At 39.0% G+C, this 21,008-nt stretch overlaps 1 protein-coding gene across 1 annotated transcript; it reads left to right on the forward strand.

Moving 5' to 3' along the window:
* Nucleotides 1-285: 285 nt before the first annotated feature.
* Nucleotides 286-20,438, forward strand: sirt6 (sirtuin 6). The gene is made up of 8 exons (XM_004079304.5): nt 286-467; nt 970-1,097; nt 6,193-6,375; nt 12,619-12,678; nt 14,062-14,157; nt 14,240-14,320; nt 15,443-15,566; nt 19,377-20,438. The coding sequence occupies exons 1-8, from the start codon at nt 402-404 to the stop codon at nt 19,680-19,682; spliced, it is 1,044 nt and encodes a 347-aa protein (XP_004079352.1). The 5' UTR covers nt 286-401; the 3' UTR covers nt 19,683-20,438.
* Nucleotides 20,439-21,008: the final 570 nt, after the last annotated feature.

Genomic DNA, 21,008 nt, shown 5'->3' on the forward strand with positions numbered 1-21,008 from the left:
ACAACAGCATTTAGTTTGCTCATGCTATTTAACTTTTGATAATACCTTAAAATTCAATTATAAAGAGTAACTTGAACATGTGTGTTCAAGAGGTTGGAGGGAAATAGGAATTTTGAACTACCAAACATGTCAGTCTTTATCTTTTATTTATTACTTTTTTATTATTTATGTAGATGTAAGAATGCAAAACTCAAACTTATTCATATTCTAAAATAAACTATTTTAAGTCTGTGTCTGTATGGTGTGAATCGTATCAATGATGTTCCCTATGGTTTCTGAATGCATCACATGCCGGCGCACATTGATGTCGTCATCCAAACGCCGCAGTTCAAACCTAAAACTCGGGTTTGGGACTGTTTTTCAAACAGAAAATAACAACAAAGACAACAGTTACCAGAGTCATGTCAGTAAATTATGCTGCCGGATTGTCACCTTACGCAGATAAGGGGGTCTGCGGCCTTCCTGAGGTAAATTTTGACTACATTAAAGAGCTTTTCATGCTAAATGAGCTAGCAGCTCATCATGAGCGATGTTTTTGTCCTGCTGTTGTGATCCTTCTGCTCTTTTATCTAACAAAACACTTGCTAAGGACCAGCCCCTTGTTTGAAAATCTCTCTTTACATTTTTTTTATTCGTTCTAGTGAGTTTAAATTCCAGCTCTGGTTTAACAAGATAATAAATTATATTGTTTCAAATATAGTTATTCTTGTTGGGATGTTGTATCATATATATCCACAAAATTTGATGGGTGCAAAGTTGTTGTTTTCCTTCATAATAGATTTAAAGCAGCCTTTTACTAATCTGTACTAACGTTCAGCTATGGCTTTGTCCGCCGAACGTGTCACATAAATAGATAAAAGCGTGAAGCTATTCATGAATTCATATCTCGGGACCAACAATCTTAGCAACACATGCATGGATGATTGCTTGTGCTCATTCCTAAAAGGACTTGTTTGTGTCTTCTGGCAGAAGTTTGACAGTCCTGAAGAGCTGAAGGAGAAGGTGCAGACTCTTGCTGAGTTGGTTAAAGAATCTCAGTACCTGGTCGTCCACACTGGAGCTGGCATCAGCACCTCAGCCGGCATCCCTGACTTCAGGTGAGACACGATTCTAATGATAATTCTGTTTTTGTACGCCACATTTGGCTGCTAATGCCAACATCAGACAAAGGCAAACATAGGATATGTATTTTATATGACAGGAAGCGCATCTGTTAATCAGAATAATATTGATTCTTTTGCACACAAACAAATCTATCTAAATATCTATATTTTTCTTTGGGAGCATGTCCAACTATTTTACTTGTTTGATCCTAAAATTCCCTAAAAAGTTACATAAACTACATTAAAAAAAAAACTCTAAACATTCATTAAATGAGCCTATTAAAATCATAGTTAAAACATTTTTTAAACTAATTTCTCCACCGAATCGTACATGATGTGTACATAAAAAAAGGTTGATGTTATCCACACACGATTATGTGACAAGCACAAAAAGTTATGGAAATTTATGTTGGCCACACGTAATGCTTGCAGCCAAGATACATAATGGTGCCTTTTAACCCTTGTGCTATCCTAGGCACTTTGACATTGGGAGTTGGGTCATCTAGAGTCTAGACCCACTAGACAGTGCGCTGAACCTTTTTTTCTTCAATGATTTGTGGTCTTCTCCGGTGTCCATGGATTACATGAAATCTTTCCACTTTTATTCACCTTTGTCACGGTAGGGATAACATGTCAATGGTCATCTTGACCCCGTAGGATAGCACAAGGGTTAAGTGCGTCCAAGGTTGCATTTTGTTGTTGGCCCCAGGTGTTTAAAATGAAACTTAAAGTTACAGTCCCATTATCTGTCATGCACCTAGGTGTGTAAAATATGTTCTCTGCCTTTGATCCATCTCCTGGAGGAGCGGTGAGGTGCAAAAACAGCCGCGCTCAGGAGCTATTTGGTGGTTTAACCCAACCCACAACTGTAATCCTAACCTTAACCCCTGTTCTAGGTCTGTGTGGCCAAGAAAAAAAGCCCAGGGCTGGCCGCACTTATTTCGAAAATGACGTGCAAATAGACCCTTTCCAAAATATACACATATAACTGAAGACAGGCTGGAATAGATCAATATTCATGATTAATCTTAACAGACAAACTAGAATGTTAGTAAATAAAAAAACATAAATGAAATTAACATGACACCATTTTTTATTTCCATTTTAGATGACAACAACAACAGCTATGACCATAGTTCCACTGTAACTATTTGATTCGTATCCTAATTTGTGGTTGCTGATTTGATTCATAGTTGATATAGGTTCATTTTAAATAGTCCGATTCACTGACCTAAAATCGATCTTAAGCCAAAAATTCAACCAGTGAGACTCAGAGATAAATACCTGGTACTGAACAGTGCAGGTGAAGTTTTCCAGATTCCTTGTATTTCTTGCAAGATAATCAAGTGTAAATTAAATATGTGTGCAAACAAAGTTCAGCCCACTGTTGTTTATCTACATCAAAATAATACAAACAGAACATTACTAGAACATTCTACTGTATAGTCACATGACATGGCAAAACTCAAAGTGTTTCCATGCATTGAACTGGAATGATGCACTGATCGGTTTTTGCTGCCATCACATGTGTGTTGTCCATGGTGATTACACTTGATCACTTTTTACGGTATAGTAAAATAAACTCACATTTGCCTCAATCCAAATGGTATTTTCCAATATCAAACTAATTGATTTATTTCATTTAATTTATTTCATTCTTAAATCTAATATTAGGATAAGTAGCAATATTAAAAACATGAACAAAAAAGATACTTTTGTTATTGAAATAGGATGTTTGTCTTTGGGAACCCCTGTCCTAAAAGGTCCAACACACACGACTCAACTCATCAGCTCTAAAAACAAATGGTAATGACTCTTATTTCATTTATTCAGGCATGATAAACAAGTGGAATAAAAAGGAAAACTCAATGCATTTTTAGGGCTCAACGTGGGAAGAAACTTTAATCAACTAACTTTGCTCTTTTGTTAACTATTGTAAGACACTTAAAACAATGCAAATATTAAAATAGTCAGAGTTTTTTTTTTCTATTACTGGTACTCTTGTTATTTTTGTTGTTGTAGAAGTTGTAATGAGGAACTAAATTGTTCTGGGAGGCAAGCCAATGCATTTGTGGGCCATCCCAAGACCGAGGCGGGGGAAGAAATGGCTTTTCCAGTAAAATCTAGAAAAAAGAAATGATTTGCTGTATCAGTATGCTCCCTTTTATTTGAAAGTTATTAACTTTGGGTTTAGTTTACATATATACGTGACACTCAAACAAACCCGTCCATAAACAATCATATTTCATAAATACGTACAAGAGATTATATGTTCATTATTACCATTCTTTAGACTTGGTAGAGTAACAATGTAAGGCTGCTGTTGTACTTGAGAGAAGTTCTGCCTCAGGTCTTGTTTTATCTATGCGTGTTGAGTAGGGCTGCACGATATGAGGAAATAAGGCTGACGGTGTGGGATTTTTGATCACCGCGGTGATGATCCAAGCCACCCCCCACCCCACCCCCCGGCGGCTGCGTCGCAAATGAATACAATTACAACGCAGTATTATTTATTAACAAAAAACAGTAGCAACTAACTACTACCTATCTAACTAATGAACTAAGTATAAAGGTGTTGTAGAATGACTGTGTATGTGTGTCAGCGAGCTGCGTGTGTAGAAGGAGCGCACACAAGTGTGTTGGGGTGCGTGTTGATTCTTCTGCAGCTGACCGCTCTCTAGCTCAGAATATTATATATTGCCCAGTAATAAAATACACTGCAAACACTTTGTCACTTTTCCGCTAGCTATGAAACCTGACACCCATGAAGAACGCGGGGCAGGAGGCTCCGCCTTTGTTTCTACAGACACGTAACTTTGCGCTGCACAAAATAGTTCCCAAACAAAACATGTAGTGATATACATCGAAATCTAACAGTGCACGTTCATGTTTGGTGTTACAGAGTGAAGGAGAACAGTAATAAACCCCCCCTTAACACAAAATCTTCCGGCGGGCGGCCGTGTTGCGCACTCAAGAACGTACACAGCTTGTAATGGAAATGAATAAAATTGAAATGAATAATTAGAACGCAGTAAATTTGTCGTATTTCCTTGTGAAACGGAAACTTCTGTTGTAGAATGAGGATGCTTATGTGCTTCTGAAACCGCGCGTGGTTGTGTGTGAGTAGAGGGAGTGACAGCCGCGTGCCGCCAGGGAGTGAAGGAGAACACTAATAAAAGGTTCTCCCCAGAAACCCTTGAAGTCTGAACACAGGACTAGCAGAAAAAGTAAATTATCAGCAAAGATGAATGTGTTTAATGTGTTTGTTATAAATCCAATCACGCACTATATGTAGATCTTAAAAAAAAATCTCACCACCGTGCTGATGCGGTTATCGTCACACCCCTATGAGGAAAAATCACGATTTGCGATATTAATGATCAATATTGCGATGACGATATAACTTGCAATACATGAACAAATAGTAAAGCAACCAAAGACATAATTTCCATTTCATTGCGACAGTTTAATTTAAATAAGAGTCAACATAACTTAAATTATACTCTAAATGACCCTCGTCTACAGAGGAAGCGAGCATCTAACATACAAGGCCTCCATCCGATTGGTCAACATGTGAAGGGGTCCATCCGATTGGTCAAATTCATAAAGGAATTTATTTGATTCGTTAAATAATTCAAGCTGTCATAAGTTTGTTTCAGCACATTTAAGGGCACCATTAATCGCAATTTTCAACGTCTTTTGCCATCTGCGTATTGCACTGCTTGATATCGCGATAACGATAAATCTGCGATTTATTGTGCAGGCCTAACGTTGTGTTTTTTTAAGAAGCTCCAGCTGTCAAACAGATTCCTGAACAGTGCAGAGGCCATATAGGATGAAAGCAGAGAGGACACAGGTTGATGAAATATTCTGACAAAAGGTCACATTAAAAGTCAGAATCTCAACATTCAAATGTAAAAAAAAATTGAAATGAGGTGAAACGTCTCTGAAATGAATGACTCTATTAATTATTCTTCAAACTGCATCTGATTTTATGATTATTTCATGACTTTCACTGTGCTTCTGAATGAGATATCTGAAGGGATGCGATGAAATCCAGACGGTATGAAATGTGCTTTTTAATAGGAGTCAGTCAGCCTGAGCTGTGTGTTCTCTGGTTACTGTTTTTTAATGATACAGGGATTCCTTCTATTTTAGTTCTCATCCTTTTTGTAGTACTGTTGTTTAGGCAGAGGAGGGTAGTGTTTATCCATGCTGTTATTTGTTAGATCAAACTGCCTCAGCAGATTTATTCCAAGTTTTAAGAAAAGATTTGCTTTGTTGCCAAATCTTGACCCTTACAAATATACACATAAATCCTAAACAGTGATGGTTTGAGGGTGCACAATGTGAATGCATGCAAGTCTGTTAACAAGAGTCCAAAAAAGCTCAGGGATGAAGAAACGAATGAATATTTGATTGGTGCTCCTGTCAATCATCCCACCCCTCACATATATCCCTACTAATGCAGAAACATAGTGAACCCCCCCCCATAAAAACTTCAGATGAGAAAAAGCTTAGCCCCCAGGTGACCTCACCAGAGCGTGTAAATACACCAGCTTTAAAGATCCTTTGTGGCTTTCATGTCCTGCAGCCTCCCTCCCTGTGATGCATGACGTATGTGATGTGTGAGGCGCGCCCCGATGATGCCTCTGCGCTGATGAGCCTTTCAACTGGTCTTTGCTGAGCCGGCGATAAGCCAGTCTGCAGCGGAAAGATGGGGCTATTGAAGTTCCAAGTCGGGGATGAGTTGTGGTGTTGCCACATTTGAGAAATGGCAGGATGCATTCCCTCTTCTGATGCACACAGATAAGTTTGTTCTCAAAGTGATGCAGCAAAGGCCGGCTGCGTTTGTCATTTCAGTCAGGATCTCGTCACCAGCTGGTTATTTAAAAGACGCCACAATGAACACACTTGAATTTCACTGATTAAAACCCGAATCGCCCTGTTTGAAAGTGTGCTTGTTTTGCTATCTTTTGTCTATGAATCAGAAAGTATTTGTCATCTTTTTCTTTTGATGGTTAGTGTTTTTCCTTCAGCCCACCTGCTATGTTGCTGCCTCTCTAATCCTAATGTGCTTCTGTTTTAGGGGTCCCAAAGGAGTGTGGACTCTAGAGGAAAAGGGTGAGTCGCCTCACTTTGATACGACGTTTGAAGACGCTCGGCCCAGCTTGACTCACATGGCCCTCCTGGGACTGGAGAGGGCCGGCTACCTCAAGTATCTGATCAGCCAGAACGTTGACGGCCTGCATGTTCGTTCAGGCTTTCCCAGGTATGCACTTGTGCTTTCATTTCAAGATTTGTTTTCTCCTTTTGGGTCCAGAATCTTTCTGTTTCAGTAGTGGAGTGTCGACTCCAGTCCGAGTCATTCCGAAGACTCTAAATATGGGACCCAGTGCCTCCTTGCTTGACACTCAGCAGTAAAGGGTTAAACGACCGACTCTGTCTGCAGCCCACCGCTCCCCCAGGGGATGGGTCGAATGCTGAGAACAAATTTCATACACCTAGGTGCGTGGCAGCTACTGGAACTTTGACTTGGTGGAAAAATAGACGTGTTCTTTGATTCTACTAAGGCAAAATCTTTTGTCAGAAACTGATGGAAGTGAGTTCATCAGGAGTGTCAGACTTTTTGCCAAACATCGTCAGACCTGCTGAATGTCAGTTGGGGGTCTGGCACAACTAATATAAACTAAGAACATTCCTCTTAATTCCATTAGGATGCCGAGTGAGACGCTTTCTGTCAATCTATGATTACCAGACACGGAAGCGCCAAACAGACTTCTCAAGTTTTGTGCGTTTCAATGAAACAAAACATTTTTTTTGCAGTCAAGCCAGGCTTAAAACATTAATAAAAGCTCAGCACATAAAGGATTGATAAACTGCATACATGGAATCTTAAGAAAGTAAGAAGATTCTTGGTTTAAGGGGGGGTATAAGTCCTATTTTTTGTCTCACAAGAAAATCTGCAAGTTTTTCAGAACCAAAATAATCTCAGTTTGAGAAAGCATGTCTTAGTGACCAGAAAGAAAAAAAAATCTTACCCTATTGGGAGATGATTTTTTGCTTATTTGTAGAAAATCTGCCAATGGGGTAAGCATTTTTGACTTATTTCTAAGGGAGCTGTTTGCAGTGTACTTTGAACAGCTTTTCTGGGTGGGAATTGTATTTTCCCACATTGGTTGGCACATTCAACCCGAAAAGTGGAGTTTTTCTGGTATCAATTGTGCAGAAACTGCTATTTCATTAATTGTAGGAACTTTTGCTGAGCTGCCAAAAGCATGAAATGACACTTTATTAATGAGGGTCACAGAAGCAAGCACGTCATTTGTAACCACAGATGGGATTTTGCAATTGGGATTTTGGATTTTAGTAAGTTTCTTTCCTTAGACATTGACAAAATAAGAAGGGGTTAATTAAGGGGTGGTGTACGCTTACAACCAGATCTTATGCAGAACAAGGGAAAGGTACTTCTCTGAAATCATTGGAGGTTGCAGCAGCAACTCTCGTATCCTGTTCACAACAGTAAACAGATTAACTAACCCTCCAACCCAGCTACCAATAGAACTGGTTTGCACACCTAAATGTAATGAGTTTGCTGTATTTTTTTAATGACAAGGTTCAGGGCATTAAAAAAGCCATCAACTCCACAACACATATAACTATCCAACGGCCACCTACTCACTCTAAGCTGACTCACTTTGTACCTGTCACTGACCAAACTGTCCAAGAGACCATCACCCGTCTGAGCTCGTCTACATGCTGCCTTGATGTGTTACCCACTAGATTTCTAAAGTCTGTCCTGAACAGTGTGTTGCCATCAATTACTCAAATAGTTAACATGTCTCTTCAATCTGGAATATTTCCAGAGGCCTTAAAAACTCCAGTCATTAAACCCCTCCTGAAGAAGGGCGGTCTTGATCCCACTGTACTGAATAATTAGAGACCCATCTCTAATCTGCCATTTTTAGGAAAAGTCCTTGAAAAAGTTGTCTACCAACAGCTCACTGACTTTCTCTTATTAAACAATTCATTTGATGTTTTCCAGTCAGGTTTTAGACCCCATCATAGCACAGAAACTGCTCTTATCAAGGTAACCAACGACATCCGCCTGAACACTGATGATGGCAAAGTCTCTGTCTTAATCCTGCTAGACCTGAGCGCTGCCTTTGATACTGTTGATCATGGGATCCTTTTGCACAGACTCCAAGACTGGGTTGGCATCTCTGGATCTGCCCTAAATTGGCTCAATTCTTATCTACAAGACAGGAAATACTTTGTTGAAATTGGGAGTTGTGTCTCAGACTACATGGCCTTGACTTGTGGTGTGCCCCAGGGATCGATACTGGGACCCCTTCTGTTCAACCTCTACATGCTGCCACTAGAGCAGTTAATACGCAGGAATAACATTTCTTATCACAACTATGCAGATGATACTCAGATCTATGTGTCACTGACAACAGGTGAATATGGGCCGGTGGATTCACTCAGCCACTGCCTCCAACAGATCAGTGCGTGGATGCAGAACAACTTTCTCCAGCTAAACTCAAACAAGACCGAAGTTATTTATTTTTGGCCCACAGAAACAAAGAGAAAGTGTCAGCAGCTACCTTCATTCTCTGTCTCTTAAACCCTCAAATCAAGTCAGAAATCTAGGGGTAATCATGGACTCTGACCTGAACTTTAACAGCCATATCAAGTCAGTAACATCAGCGGCATTTTACCATCTGAAAAACATTGCCAAAATCAAAAACATAGTGTCAAAGCCAGACCTGGAGATACTTATTCATGCATTTGTCTCCAGTAGGTTAGACTACTGTAACGGCCTGCTCACCGGCCTCTCCAAACGAGCTGTAAAACAGTTTCAGTACATCCAGAATGCTGCTGCTCGAGTCTTGACCAAAACCAGGAAGTATGATCACATTAGTCCTGTGCTCAGGTCTCTGCCCTGGCTCCCTGTACCTCAAAGAATAGACTTCAAAGCAGCTCTGCTTGTGTACAAGTCTCTCCATGGCCGAGCACCAAAGTACATCTCTGACATGTTAGTGCCATATAAACCATCTCGTACTCTGAGGACCTCAGGGGCCGGCCTCCTGTTGATTCCCAGAGTCAGAACTAAACAAGGGGAATCAGCGTTTCAATATTCTGCAGCTAAAATCTGGAACAGCCTCCCTGAAGTCGTAAGACAGGCCTCTTCTGTGTTCATGTTCAAATCTAGACTTAAAACATTTTTTTTTAGCCGTGTATATGACTGAAAGGTACTATCTGCACTTTTCTTTCCTTTCCTTCCTTTATTTTTAAATCAATTTTCAAGTTTTTTCTTTTCTTTTAAAGTAAATTTTACGTTGATTATTTCTATGATGTATTGTGATTTTAATGCATTTTTCTGTTTTGTGAAGCACCTTGAATTACGAATTGTGCTATACAAAGAAACTTGCCTTGCCTTGCCTAATTAGTTAATTTTTTAAATTGAGATATCTTTTGAAGAGACTTTCAACCATGTTGCTCCACGTTAGTCCAACACTGAGCACAAAGATTTTTTTAGCACATACAGGGAGTTTGTGGAATCGCTCAAAAAGGCCTGAACTTTAATACAGATGACATGAACGGACAATAACACTGCAGAGATTTTAATATGAGGCAAAGCAGAACATGTTGGCACCTAAAAACAGTCCCCGTTTGACTCAAATACCACCAACTTGGAGCAATGCAATAACTGAGCAAAAAATGAAACGTTTTTTTGTTTTGTTTAAGATGCAAATACATCTTCTCATTTCTAGCTTTATCCACCACTCTTACGTTTTTTTATGTCTTCGTTGTTCAGCTTCAACTAATCTTTCTAGCACAGTTTTTGTTCCCTTCAAGTCATCATCTGCATCTGTCTTCTCTCGTCTTTAAAAAAAGAAAAAATACATTTTTTTGCGTATTCATTTGTGATGTGCTTTTTTCCTATTCTCTTTGTCCACTTTTTATTTTTTTTCCCCTCTTGCTTCCCACTACTGAGGAAAATATCTTCATGTTTTTCCATCTGTGTGATTGATTTGTTTATGCGGGGCTCTCCGTGTTATATTTTTATTTATTTAGTAACTATTCAGCCTTTAGAAAGGGCTGTTCTTGATGCATGTGAAGCAGAAATAGGTTTTGCCATCCAGCCTTTTTTTTTACTCTTTCTGTCTTCTCAATAATTGATATAAGCTGTAAAAAAGCTTGAATCAAATGCATCCCAGTCTAATAAAGTCTCATTTCTTATTTGTCTTGTTTGAATTTTGTATTAATTTAATATAATTCTATATTTTATTGTTTTGTGATTCTTAATTTGTTAATATTGGTTCTGGTTGTCACTTTGAGACAGTAAATTGGCATCTTAAAAAAGTTTTTTCTTTTATCATATCAAACATAAACTTTATCAAGTTTTAAATCTCATCTCTTATTTCAACTCTTGTTCCTCAATGATATATCCATTCTCTTATCTCTGATTTCTCTCTTCTTGTATGTTTCTCATGTTTTATCTAATGTTTCATGTAAAATATTTTATTTTCCCTTTCCTAGCAGGTAAACTCTTCTGTATATCATTTAATTTCTTAACTAATCTTTATTTTTACATATTTTTACATATTCAGACTCTTTCCAAAAAATGTAAATATCATGAAAAGAGTTTTTAGTTCTATGAATACATTGAAAAAGTAATCATTTTCATAGAATAAAGGTTCAGGGTCCACCGTTTGATTGGTTTCACATATTTATTTGTTTGCTCTTTGTTACATAAATCGGGGTTCCTGCTCAAAAATAATCCACAAAACAGGATTTCAGAAAATTAGAATACTGTGCAGAAAACACTATTTACTTCTAAGTTTTTGCAAAAAATAGATAAAAACAGAGATTATGATTATATCACATCAATCAAAATAAAGTTGTTTCTTTTTTTCAAAATGATATCTTCAATTCTTTAAAAGTATTGTCGGGGCCAGGTCTTGCTGGAAGATGAACTCTGCATCTCCATCCAGATCCTCAGCAGAAGGAATCCTGAAGTCCTCTAGAACATTCTGCTAGACTGTTGCAGTGATTTTGGATTGAAGAAAGCAGACTTTACCAACACCAGCAGCGGACAGTGCAGCCCAAATCATGACTGACCCTGGAGATTTCTCAATGGACTTCAATCAGCTTGAGTTCTGCTCCTCACCAGCCTTTTCCAAACCCTTGGACCTTGATTCCCAAATGAAAGAAACAATTTACTTTCAGTAGAAAACCAACACTGACCAACAGTCCAGTCCTCCTTCTCCTTGGCCCAGTTGAGACGTTTCCTCCATTGTTCTCATGCTCAGAAGTGGCTCGACCCGAGACCCCGACATTTGTAGCCCATCTCCCGAATGCGTCTGAATGTGGTGACGCTGTTCCTCCTCCTCATTCCCCTCTCTCTAGATGTCTGCCAGGTTCTTAAATATTTTGATGATCCACTGAAGCCCACGGTCATCATCTTCTCCTGCCACATTTTGCCCTTCCATTAGACTTTCTGTTGATCTGCTGTGAACAGCCAGCCTCCTTAGCAAGGAACTTTAGCATCTTACCCAGACTATGGAGGCGATCAATGATGGTCTTCTGGTTGGGTGTCAAGTCTTCCCCATATTGAACCAAACTGAACCAATGTAATGACATGTGGGGAACCTGTGCGGGGGCCTGGAGTCTAGCAGATGATGATTTAGTGAAACTCAGTTTAAAACATTCATGTCCTGCAACATTTGGACAGAGTTATCCACAGTTTTCTCATTTTTAGAAATCCTGTTTTCGTGGGATGTATGAGCTGGAAGCCTAATTTATCAATTAAGTTAAATCAATTAAGCTGTGGGCTCTGAATGTATATTCTATGAAAGTTTATAATATTTTATTATTATTTTTTATTGGAATAATGGTAATTTTACGTGATATTCTAATTTATTGTTAGAGGTCTGTTTTTTGTTCATCTCATTTCAAATTGACCATGTCCTTTAACTTTTACTTATCTTTTCATTTTGTTATCAAATATCATTTTTTTGTCGACATTTATATATTTTTTTATCTCACGGAACTCATCTGGTCTAGTTTCGTCTCTTTTCTGTTTCTGCTTGAAAATCTCCACTGATTAAACCAACAACTCTCAGTGCTAATGTGGAAACATCTACCCATAATTCATGGCGTACGTTCCTGGAAGGCATTGATTAACTCTTCTTCCACCCTCAATCAGGTTTCCTGAAACGAGGTCAGACACTGAAGTGGCAGTTCTCACAGGAGCTCACGGAAACAGCAGATGAGCCGCTACTGTAAACTGGTTGGGACTAATCTGCTGGAGTGCCAGGGGAAACTCAGAGGAGAATACGAGTGCTCAGAATATTTATTAGAGCATGAGTGGAAGAAGATGTCCAAGACAGAATTACGTTAAGTGCCCACATATGGGCTTGAGGCAATAAGACAATGGTTGAGGTAAAAAATAATCGTTTTTGTTCTTTTAACTTTCTGCACTTTTCTCGCTTGTCGTTCACTTTAGGGACAAGTTATCAGAGCTTCACGGAAACATGTTTGTGGAGGAGTGTGAGAAGTGTGGCAGGTACGTGTGAACCCAGTAGGACCAAACTTGTTTTATTTTTTCAATAGTGAAACTGTTATTTGTCATCAGAACAATCCGCTGGCTCCTACTGAATTTCATGTTTTGTTAGAGGTGCACTTGTCTTTAAACCGACAGAGCGTGCAGCTGGAACCTGAGGCATAAAATATGCAGCGAACAGGTTCATTCACTGCTCACTGCCTCCAGAGTTCAGTTTACACCCGCGCTCACCATCCTCCTGCAGAAATATGCAGTCTTCTTTAGGCTATCTGAGAACATTTGATTGATGGTGGAGGGTTTAGTTTTGATTAGGCATGCCAGTAAATATTCATATGGAAGACCTAAAGGATGAAGGAAGCAGCTCAGAGAACCAGAGCCCTGCAGCAGCTGAAAAACAAAAACCTCAGTACTCCAGAGATGGCGTTGTTTGTGCCGTGTCCTCTCTAAACACACAATGCAACTTCATAATTAATCCACATATTTGCCCAGAATGCTCCTGCAAAAGCAACGATCTCTCTTTCAGAGGACGGATAATCTACACTCAGATGTTCCAGGAACAAGACCGATTTCAATTTAGTCCATTTGCCAAGAAATAAAACATGCTGGACTGAAAATCAAACTATTCAGGATGAATCTTTGAATATTTTTCTAAACCTTTTTATTCTTTTTTTTTAAATATTATTATAGGTAATCATTTGTCTTACGAAGTTGCTTTTTTTGGGGTGGGACATTGTTAGATGTGCTGATTTACAACAGAGATTTTGGACCAACATGAAAGAAAAAATAAGAGATAAGAAAGTTGTAAAATTATAGAATTATTATGAAAAATTCCTAATTTTTACAAGGAAAAAGTCATGCTTTTTTGATAATAAAATGTTACATTTAGCTTTTAAACTATTTCAACATAGTTAAATTAAACATCACCCGATTATTTTTGTTGCAGGAAAATGCACTACTCAAGAATCCAGCTGAATCTGCTTTACTTGTTTGTATCTGTAACTTAATTTTTTTAAAATTGTAACTTTCTTGTTGCAAAATTACACCTTTTTAAATGATACATTTACGATTTCAGTCTCGTAAAATTAATTACTTTTATGTACTTTGTTGAATATTTGTAGGACTTTATTTTTGCAAAATGTAAACTTTTTTCTCATAATTTTACAACATTCTTCAAATAAAATGTTGTTGTTGTTAAATCTTGAATTATTTTCTCATACGTAAGTTTTCAACTTCATTAAAGTAAAATTTAGGCTATTTTCTCATATTTTACAGGTTTGTTCTCACATTTTTTTTCTGTTGTTTCCCCATGTACTTCTATATACCTGTATATGAAAGAAAATAGATGTGTGCAGTGACTGTTGCATTGTGGGATCTGTCGTTATCCAGACAATATGTCAGAGACAAGGTGATTGGCGTGATGGGACTCAAACCAACAGGCCGTTTCTGCAGTGTGGTGCGATCCAGAGGACTGAGGGGCTGCAGGTAACTCATGGTGGGCTCCTGCAGCTCAGACATTTACCAACGGCATGTCACAATAAAGCTTTTGTTGTTTGATTTATAAAAGAGGGAAGCTGATCAGCACAATATTGGATTGGGAGGACGCACTTCCTGACAGGGATCTGAACCGAGCGGATGATGCAAGCAGGTGAGACGATCGAAGGTGCATCGTTTGTTTCATCAGGATTCTTTATAACCACAAAACGCGCAGATTCTACTCTTTTCAGCGCTTATTTCCTCTGACATTCCTTCTTCATCATTTGCCAAACAGCAGCAGCTTTAGTAAACCTTTGCTTTGTTGTGAGAAATGTGAAATGAAGTGTTGGATTGATTTGTTTGAGCTGCATGGCTTTGGTGTCGCCGTTCTCTCATCCAGAGAAACGGTGAAGCGAAAGCCCCCTTTTTCGGGGGGGTTTATTCACGGATCACCATTTTGCATCCAATGTTTCCTCTCTCAGAAGATTCTCATTCTGTCCTTTATCCATAAAACCTCTTAGCGCATGTTTAAAAGCAGTAAGATGAATTGTGTGTCACTTTGATGTGCAGCCACATAATAGATGTTGAATTACTATTCAAATAGGAAAAAAAATACAGATTTGGAGCAGCGACCTTTGAACCCTGGGTTGTTTGTTGACGGCAGAAAGAAAATGGGAAAAAGCTGCGTGTCATTCAGCACAGAGGGGCTTTAATCTTGAAGGCAGTCTGCTATCATGCTGTGCATACCTCCGCTTTTTGAGAGGAGTTATGTTCCTTATTTTGTTATATATGTGCTCACAGAACCTCGAGGAAAAGATTTTGCTGCAAAATGGAAGTCTGTTGCACTGAAATATCTATTTTAGAGATGGGCATAGAGTTAGCAAAAAGCTGTGCATTTTCTGTATTTCATCGCCACTGTAAGTACGAATAAGTTCAAAAACTGAACTTCACCCGTTAATTACCTTGTAAAAATAAAGAGAAACCGGGATTCCAAGTTTTGAACTTAACATTTTGTCCCAAAAAAACAGTTTTTATACAGCTGAAAATGATTGAAACTTCATCTAACACTAATTTCTTTTAATCTTACGCCCATGTTGAAGTGACGCCATTAATTATAAATTGATTTGACATTTTCTCTGCAACCACCTCACCCAGGAACTGCAGGGTCTTTTTTTTCCCCCCAACTCTTTTATGTACACCTACATATATGCTTTCCCCCTTCAGCAGGAATGGGCAAATAAGAACGTTGGTGTCCTATTTAGGCGAGATGTTCTTTCCTTCTGTTGGCATGCAGGAAAGCAGACCTGGCACTGACTCTGGGCACGTCCATGCAGATCAAACCCAGCGGAGACCTCCCACTCCTCACAAAGCGCAAAGGAGGGAGGATAGCTATAGTCAACCTGCAGCCCACAAAGCATGTGAGTCACTCACACGTCTCAGTAATGACACACGCACACATCAACTGGTTCTTCTTGGAAACATTTACTGATGTCCTTAAAATTCTTAATACAAATCCAAAGACGCATTTTAATTAGTCTAACAGATTTTTATTTTTTTTTGCCAACTAGCAGAATGTTGTCTAAACGATCCTAACCCAAATCTTCAGACACGCTGAGACTGTAGTTCTACAAATGACCACTTGGGTGCATGATTTTTATTTCATTTTTATGTTTTTCTTAGATTTTTGTGGTTTGTATTGCAGGATTTTTAAGAGAGCCTGTTTTTTAAGCAAAAATTTCTATTTTGATGCAAAAGTTAGAAATCGCGATAAGGCCATCTCCTATTTTGCAAATGCAACCCTTCAATTTTCATTTTTGATGAAGACCCACACCGACGAGAATGGTGTTTTTAATGTGTGCTTGTGGCAGACTATGCCTTTCTTCAGATTGTTGTGAATCAGAAGCAAACGAAAAAATAGCAGTTTCACAAAGAGCTTATTTGTGACATAAAAACTACGGTGGGCGGGCCACAAGCTCCCTGCTCCGCTCTGCGGTGGTGAAGGAAAGGGAGGGTGGGGTTGCTCTGCGCCAAAAGTCCCGCCCACAACTCAGAACCAAATTTCTAATAAACCACTGCTGCTCTGCAGAAACTATGTCTTAGAAAATGACTGAGGTTTTTGGGATTTTGTGGAAAAAGAGTATAATCATAAAAAATGACCACTGAGAACGCTTTGAATATAGCACAAAAAAGTTTGGAATAGGCTTTAGTAGTATTGCTGTTTTTTTTTCTTTTTAACAGAATATTCTTTTATTTTTATTTTTAGGTTTATAGTTTTTTTTTCCCCACCGCTGAATACGCTTAAAGTGTTTGTGTTCCGTCGTGTCACCTGATCTTTTTGCAGTTGCAAATCTGACACATTTCCCACAGTTGGGAGGCGTTTCTGCAACTTCTGTTATCTTTGGCCAAATGTTTTTGAATGACAGCTTAGTGACCCGGACAAGTTCTGGCCCTATGTCCAGCACACACGCTCACCCTTTTTTCCTACAGTCATTTGCATTGGTGGCAGAAATCTGGGAAGAGGGGATGCTACATACCTGAAAGTATGGATTTCTACAAAAGGAATTATTGCGTGCTTTGTTTAAATTGGATAAACTCTGTCAAAATAAAATCTAACAGCCATATATGTATCAAAATGCCTATAAACTCCAAAGCACCATTCTACCTAGATCAGAGGTAGCGCCATCCTAACTTTTTTTTCCATGACTTTTTCAACAAAAGACAAAAGGAAAAAAAACACAAAAATCTTCTGAGTCTATCCAATTTAAAGAAAGCATGCAATCATAACTCGCTATCTAAGTTTTATGGAAATTTAGACTTCAAAAGCATCCGCACTCCACAGATTGCTACCACCAACAAAAATGACTTTATTTCTCTAAAATGTTCTTCTGCCAGGCTTTTCTTTTTCTTTCAAGCTTATTGTTTTTAAGTTTTATATGCATAGCAATAAGAAATAGCTTTATACTTTTAATGTAATTTTATTTAAGCAACATATTTTCATATAAGAAAACCTTTTTTCATTTGTTATTTGTGGGGGAAAAAAATCCCTTAGTCTGAAAATCTCAAGGCTAATAAAACCTGCAACTTGTATGAATACAATGATCTCAATAGCTGGTAATTTCCTATAAATTTTCCTATTGTCAGTTGATTAACTGGCCCCCTGTTACGCTCTTTTGTGTGTACTCAATATGAGAACTGAGTGTGACGTCACCCATAGAAAACGGCTTGTTTCCGGCTTCAACGAAATGAAGTCAATTCAGTCGCCATTCTTTCACAATACAAACGCCGCCCTCTTGGACCCTTACAGCATCAGTAAGCAGTAATTGTCCGAGTCCGAGTGAGTCAACATTTCTATAGCAACCACTCTCTTAAATCAAGAGTGTGTTGTTTCTCTTTCGGCCTTTCCCAACCGGGGTCGCCACAGCAAACGAGTCGCATGGTAAACTTGGCAATGTTTTACGCCGGATGCCCTTCCTGACGCAACCCTCTCAAAGGAACCCTCTCAAAGGAACCGGGCTTGGGACCGGCATAGAAGTAGAGAAGGGAACATGGAGCAGCCCGGAGTTGAACCTGGGTTTCACGGATGGAAGGCACCGCAAACCAGCACGAGCTAAACCAGCTCCCTCTTAAATCAAGAGTGTAAAACCAGATTTTTTGATTTAGCATTTGAATGGTCAGTTTGTGACTTGCACTACAGAAAAAATTTAATGAAATAAAATTAGGATTAGCACGAACATGTTGAAAAAAAGGTAGTAGAGCAAGAATAGCTGTTTACTACTCAGTAAAAGTCTGTTGGATTTTGGTTTCTTAGAGTCAGCAGGTACTGAGCTGAGCTCACTCAGTCCAGTTCCCATATACAATCAATAGTGTACTCTTGTACAGCTGTGTACAAAAGTACACTTTTAGGAATAAAGTTGTAACCAAAAATAATTAATTAAAAAAAAATAATTAATTAAATAAGGGGGATTTGTGCCGCAAACAGGACCAGAATAGATCCTGTTCACTAACCAGTCACTCGAAAGCATAATAGCCAATTATTGCCTGAATATTTTTATGTTATAATTTATAGGTGTATAAAGAGGACTCCCCAGTGTGCAGTATAAAATGTCAAGCATGGAGGAGGAGTATTGTTGGTATGGGGCTGTTTGGCTAAATCCAGGGTCTAGACTCTAGAGGCATTCTGAACAAACACAGATCCCACAACATTCTGCACCGTGGCATTCCTTTTGCAGTGTGAGGGATTATCCAACAACAAGATAATGACTCATCAAAATGAAAGCAAACCACATTTATGAGGACTTCTGCAGAAGACTGAGAATGAACATTTTGAAGGAAATCTCATTTCTATCATAGAAAGAAAGCCACTGTGCTCATTAAATCCCCTCATTCTGCGTCCATGCATTTATCTCCAAAACATCTAAAATGGATTCATTCCTGATCCTATCCATCCTCATCACTCCCAAAGAGAGCCTCAACATCTCCAGCTCTGCTTTTTGTCTCTCTCAGAGCCTCCGACAACATGGCTGCTCTCACCATAGTCTTCTACACCTTCCCTGTCATTTTTGCTGACACTCTTTTTATCACACATCACACCTGAAACTTTCCTCCAAAGTTGATCCTTGGTGCAGTCCCACCTCCACCTTGAACTCCTCTGTCAGACCTACAGCACATCTCACACCTGTCTTACAGCTGTCATGTCCTGCACAATGCCAACCTACTTCTTAACTACAGCTCTTCTCTCTGTTCTCTGTCATGGACTTTTTCCAGATCTAAAAGACAGTGCAGCTCCTAACAACCTTCTCTGTTCTTCTCCAGCAGCATCCTCAAAGCAATATTTGCATCTTTGGAACTCATTTTCTGCATGAAACCATACTGTTGCTCACAATTCTCACTTTTGACGTCAGCCTAGCCTCTACTTCTTTTCCCCATAATTCATTGTGTGACTCATCAGCTTTATTCCTCTGTAGTTCCACAACTCTGAGAGATTTGGCTTTGGTTTGACCTCGGATGGTTTTTCTGACTCAACCCTCTGCTTTTACCCAGACTTGGGACCAGCATACTAAAGCACTAAATTGTGCCCCCTTGTGGCTGCAGTAAAAAAGTAAAATGACCCCTTTCTTCATCTACATTGCTAAATAATACAGAAATCCATCTCCAGTGCTCTTTGAAATCCTTACATTTACACTATAGTAAAGATTTATTTTACATATGTAATTCTTTTTCTATTGCAGGACAAACAGGCCCACCTCCGTATCCATGGTTACGTGGACGAGGTCATGAAACAGCTGATGGAGCAGTTAGGCTTAGACATCCCAAAGTGGGAGGGACCTGTTGTGCATGAGAGCTCTGAAGTCCTGCCCGACATCAAACCACCGCACTGCATTTCTGCTGACGGGAAGGTGAAAAAGGAAGAAATTAAAATAGAGAGAAAAAGAGAAGCAACACAACTAACAGGCGAGGAGGATGTGAAGGAGGAGGCAGGTTCAGTAAAAAAGGAGAGAGCAGATTTGACATTGTTAATAAATGAAGAAAAATAACCTCAGGTCCTTTTTCTTTCTTAATACATTCTCAACTTAACCTCATCCAAAAACAAAGCACACGTCTGAAGGTGTTCGGTCTCATCAGGTTTTTGAGAACTGAAGACTTTGTGTGGCGACTTTGATGATCTGACTTTTCTGACGCTCTGCCTCCATCCGTAACAAGCAGAGAAGGGAGACAGATTCAGCCAAACTCTCACAAATTGGATGCTTGATTGGAAATGCTTTTTTTTTTTTCCTGAGTGCACAGACTGTGTTGTAGAAAGCGAGCCGCCCCTCATAGCCAAGTTGACGTGGAGCTTAATTCACTGGTTGAACAAGTCTGAAATAGTGAGGACAACACCATGAGATCTGGAGCACATCGTTATACATAAAGTTTTTAATACGGTGTGTAAGTTTGCTGCACCTTATTAATATTTATAGCTGTGCGCTCCAGATCCCGTCCCTGCAGATCTGGTCTTTTAAGACTCCTTGGTTTGAAGCATTATGAAAAGGAATAACAAGTGAGGCGCTCTGTCTCACGGAGTAACTGCTACTCACAGTGCGGGGAAATTATAGGTCATGTGTAATTTTTGGACCATAAATAACTCATAAATCAGAGCATATGTTTCTAGGAACAAGCTGTTATCTAAGGGAAAAAAATGATTGTTCTTTTACCAAAAACATTTTTTTTTATATTTCTTACACTGTTCAGTATATAAACACACACATATATATGTTTTGCCAATAAATACCTTACAATTTTTGGGGGAAAAACTTGTCATGTCCTCTGTTCTGTGTACCATCTGGTTTATTACAGATTTCAGGGAGCGGAGAGCGCCTGACTCATCTGAAACGGCATGGTAATAGTTTTGTGTCCACTTTAAATCTCATCAGCGCCTCTGAGAGTAACGTCACAACTCTCTGCTGTCATTAAAAAGCTCTTATGAATCCAAATCAAGCCTTTTTTTTAAAAAAAATCAGATGTCAACAAGTCAACAAATAAAGATTTTTATTTTTAAAATAATGAATATAACTCTAGAATGATGGATACCAGGTGCTAGCATATACTAACTGTGGAGATGTGCCGCTGCACACAGGAAGAGACTTACATCTCATTAGGACAGAGTGAGCCAGATTAAATATGGCTTTACTTTGCCCACACATGTAAAAAGTCTAAGGCGCCCCTGATGTTCTGTGGGTTTAGTTTCCAAGAAGCCGTGTTGTCTTCACTTCACACAGGAAGACCGTCTCCATTCTCTCAGGTGTTCGCTTTAACACTGTTTCAGTAGACAACTATGTAGTAAACGTGCATCGCCTTAAAGCAGAATATTATTGAAAGCGTGA

Source organism: Oryzias latipes, chromosome 17 (genome assembly GCF_053564925.1).
Source record: "Oryzias latipes strain Hd-rR chromosome 17, Olatipes_Hd-rR_3.1".
NCBI lineage: Eukaryota > Metazoa > Chordata > Actinopteri > Beloniformes > Adrianichthyidae > Oryzias > Oryzias latipes.

What these genes read in the sequence shown, in the direction of transcription:
- sirt6 (XM_004079304.5), top strand. Translation starts at nt 402, where the DNA reads ATGTCAGTAAATTATGCTGCCGGATTGTCACCTTACGCAGATAAGGGG. An exon ending in GTTCGTTCAGGCTTTCCCAG is followed by an intron (nt 6,376 to 12,618) that starts GTATGCACTTGT and finishes CGTTCACTTTAG; the next exon opens with GGACAAGTTATCAGAGCTTC. An exon ending in AGAGGACTGAGGGGCTGCAG is followed by an intron (nt 14,158 to 14,239) that starts GTAACTCATGGT and finishes GATTTATAAAAG; the next exon opens with AGGGAAGCTGATCAGCACAA.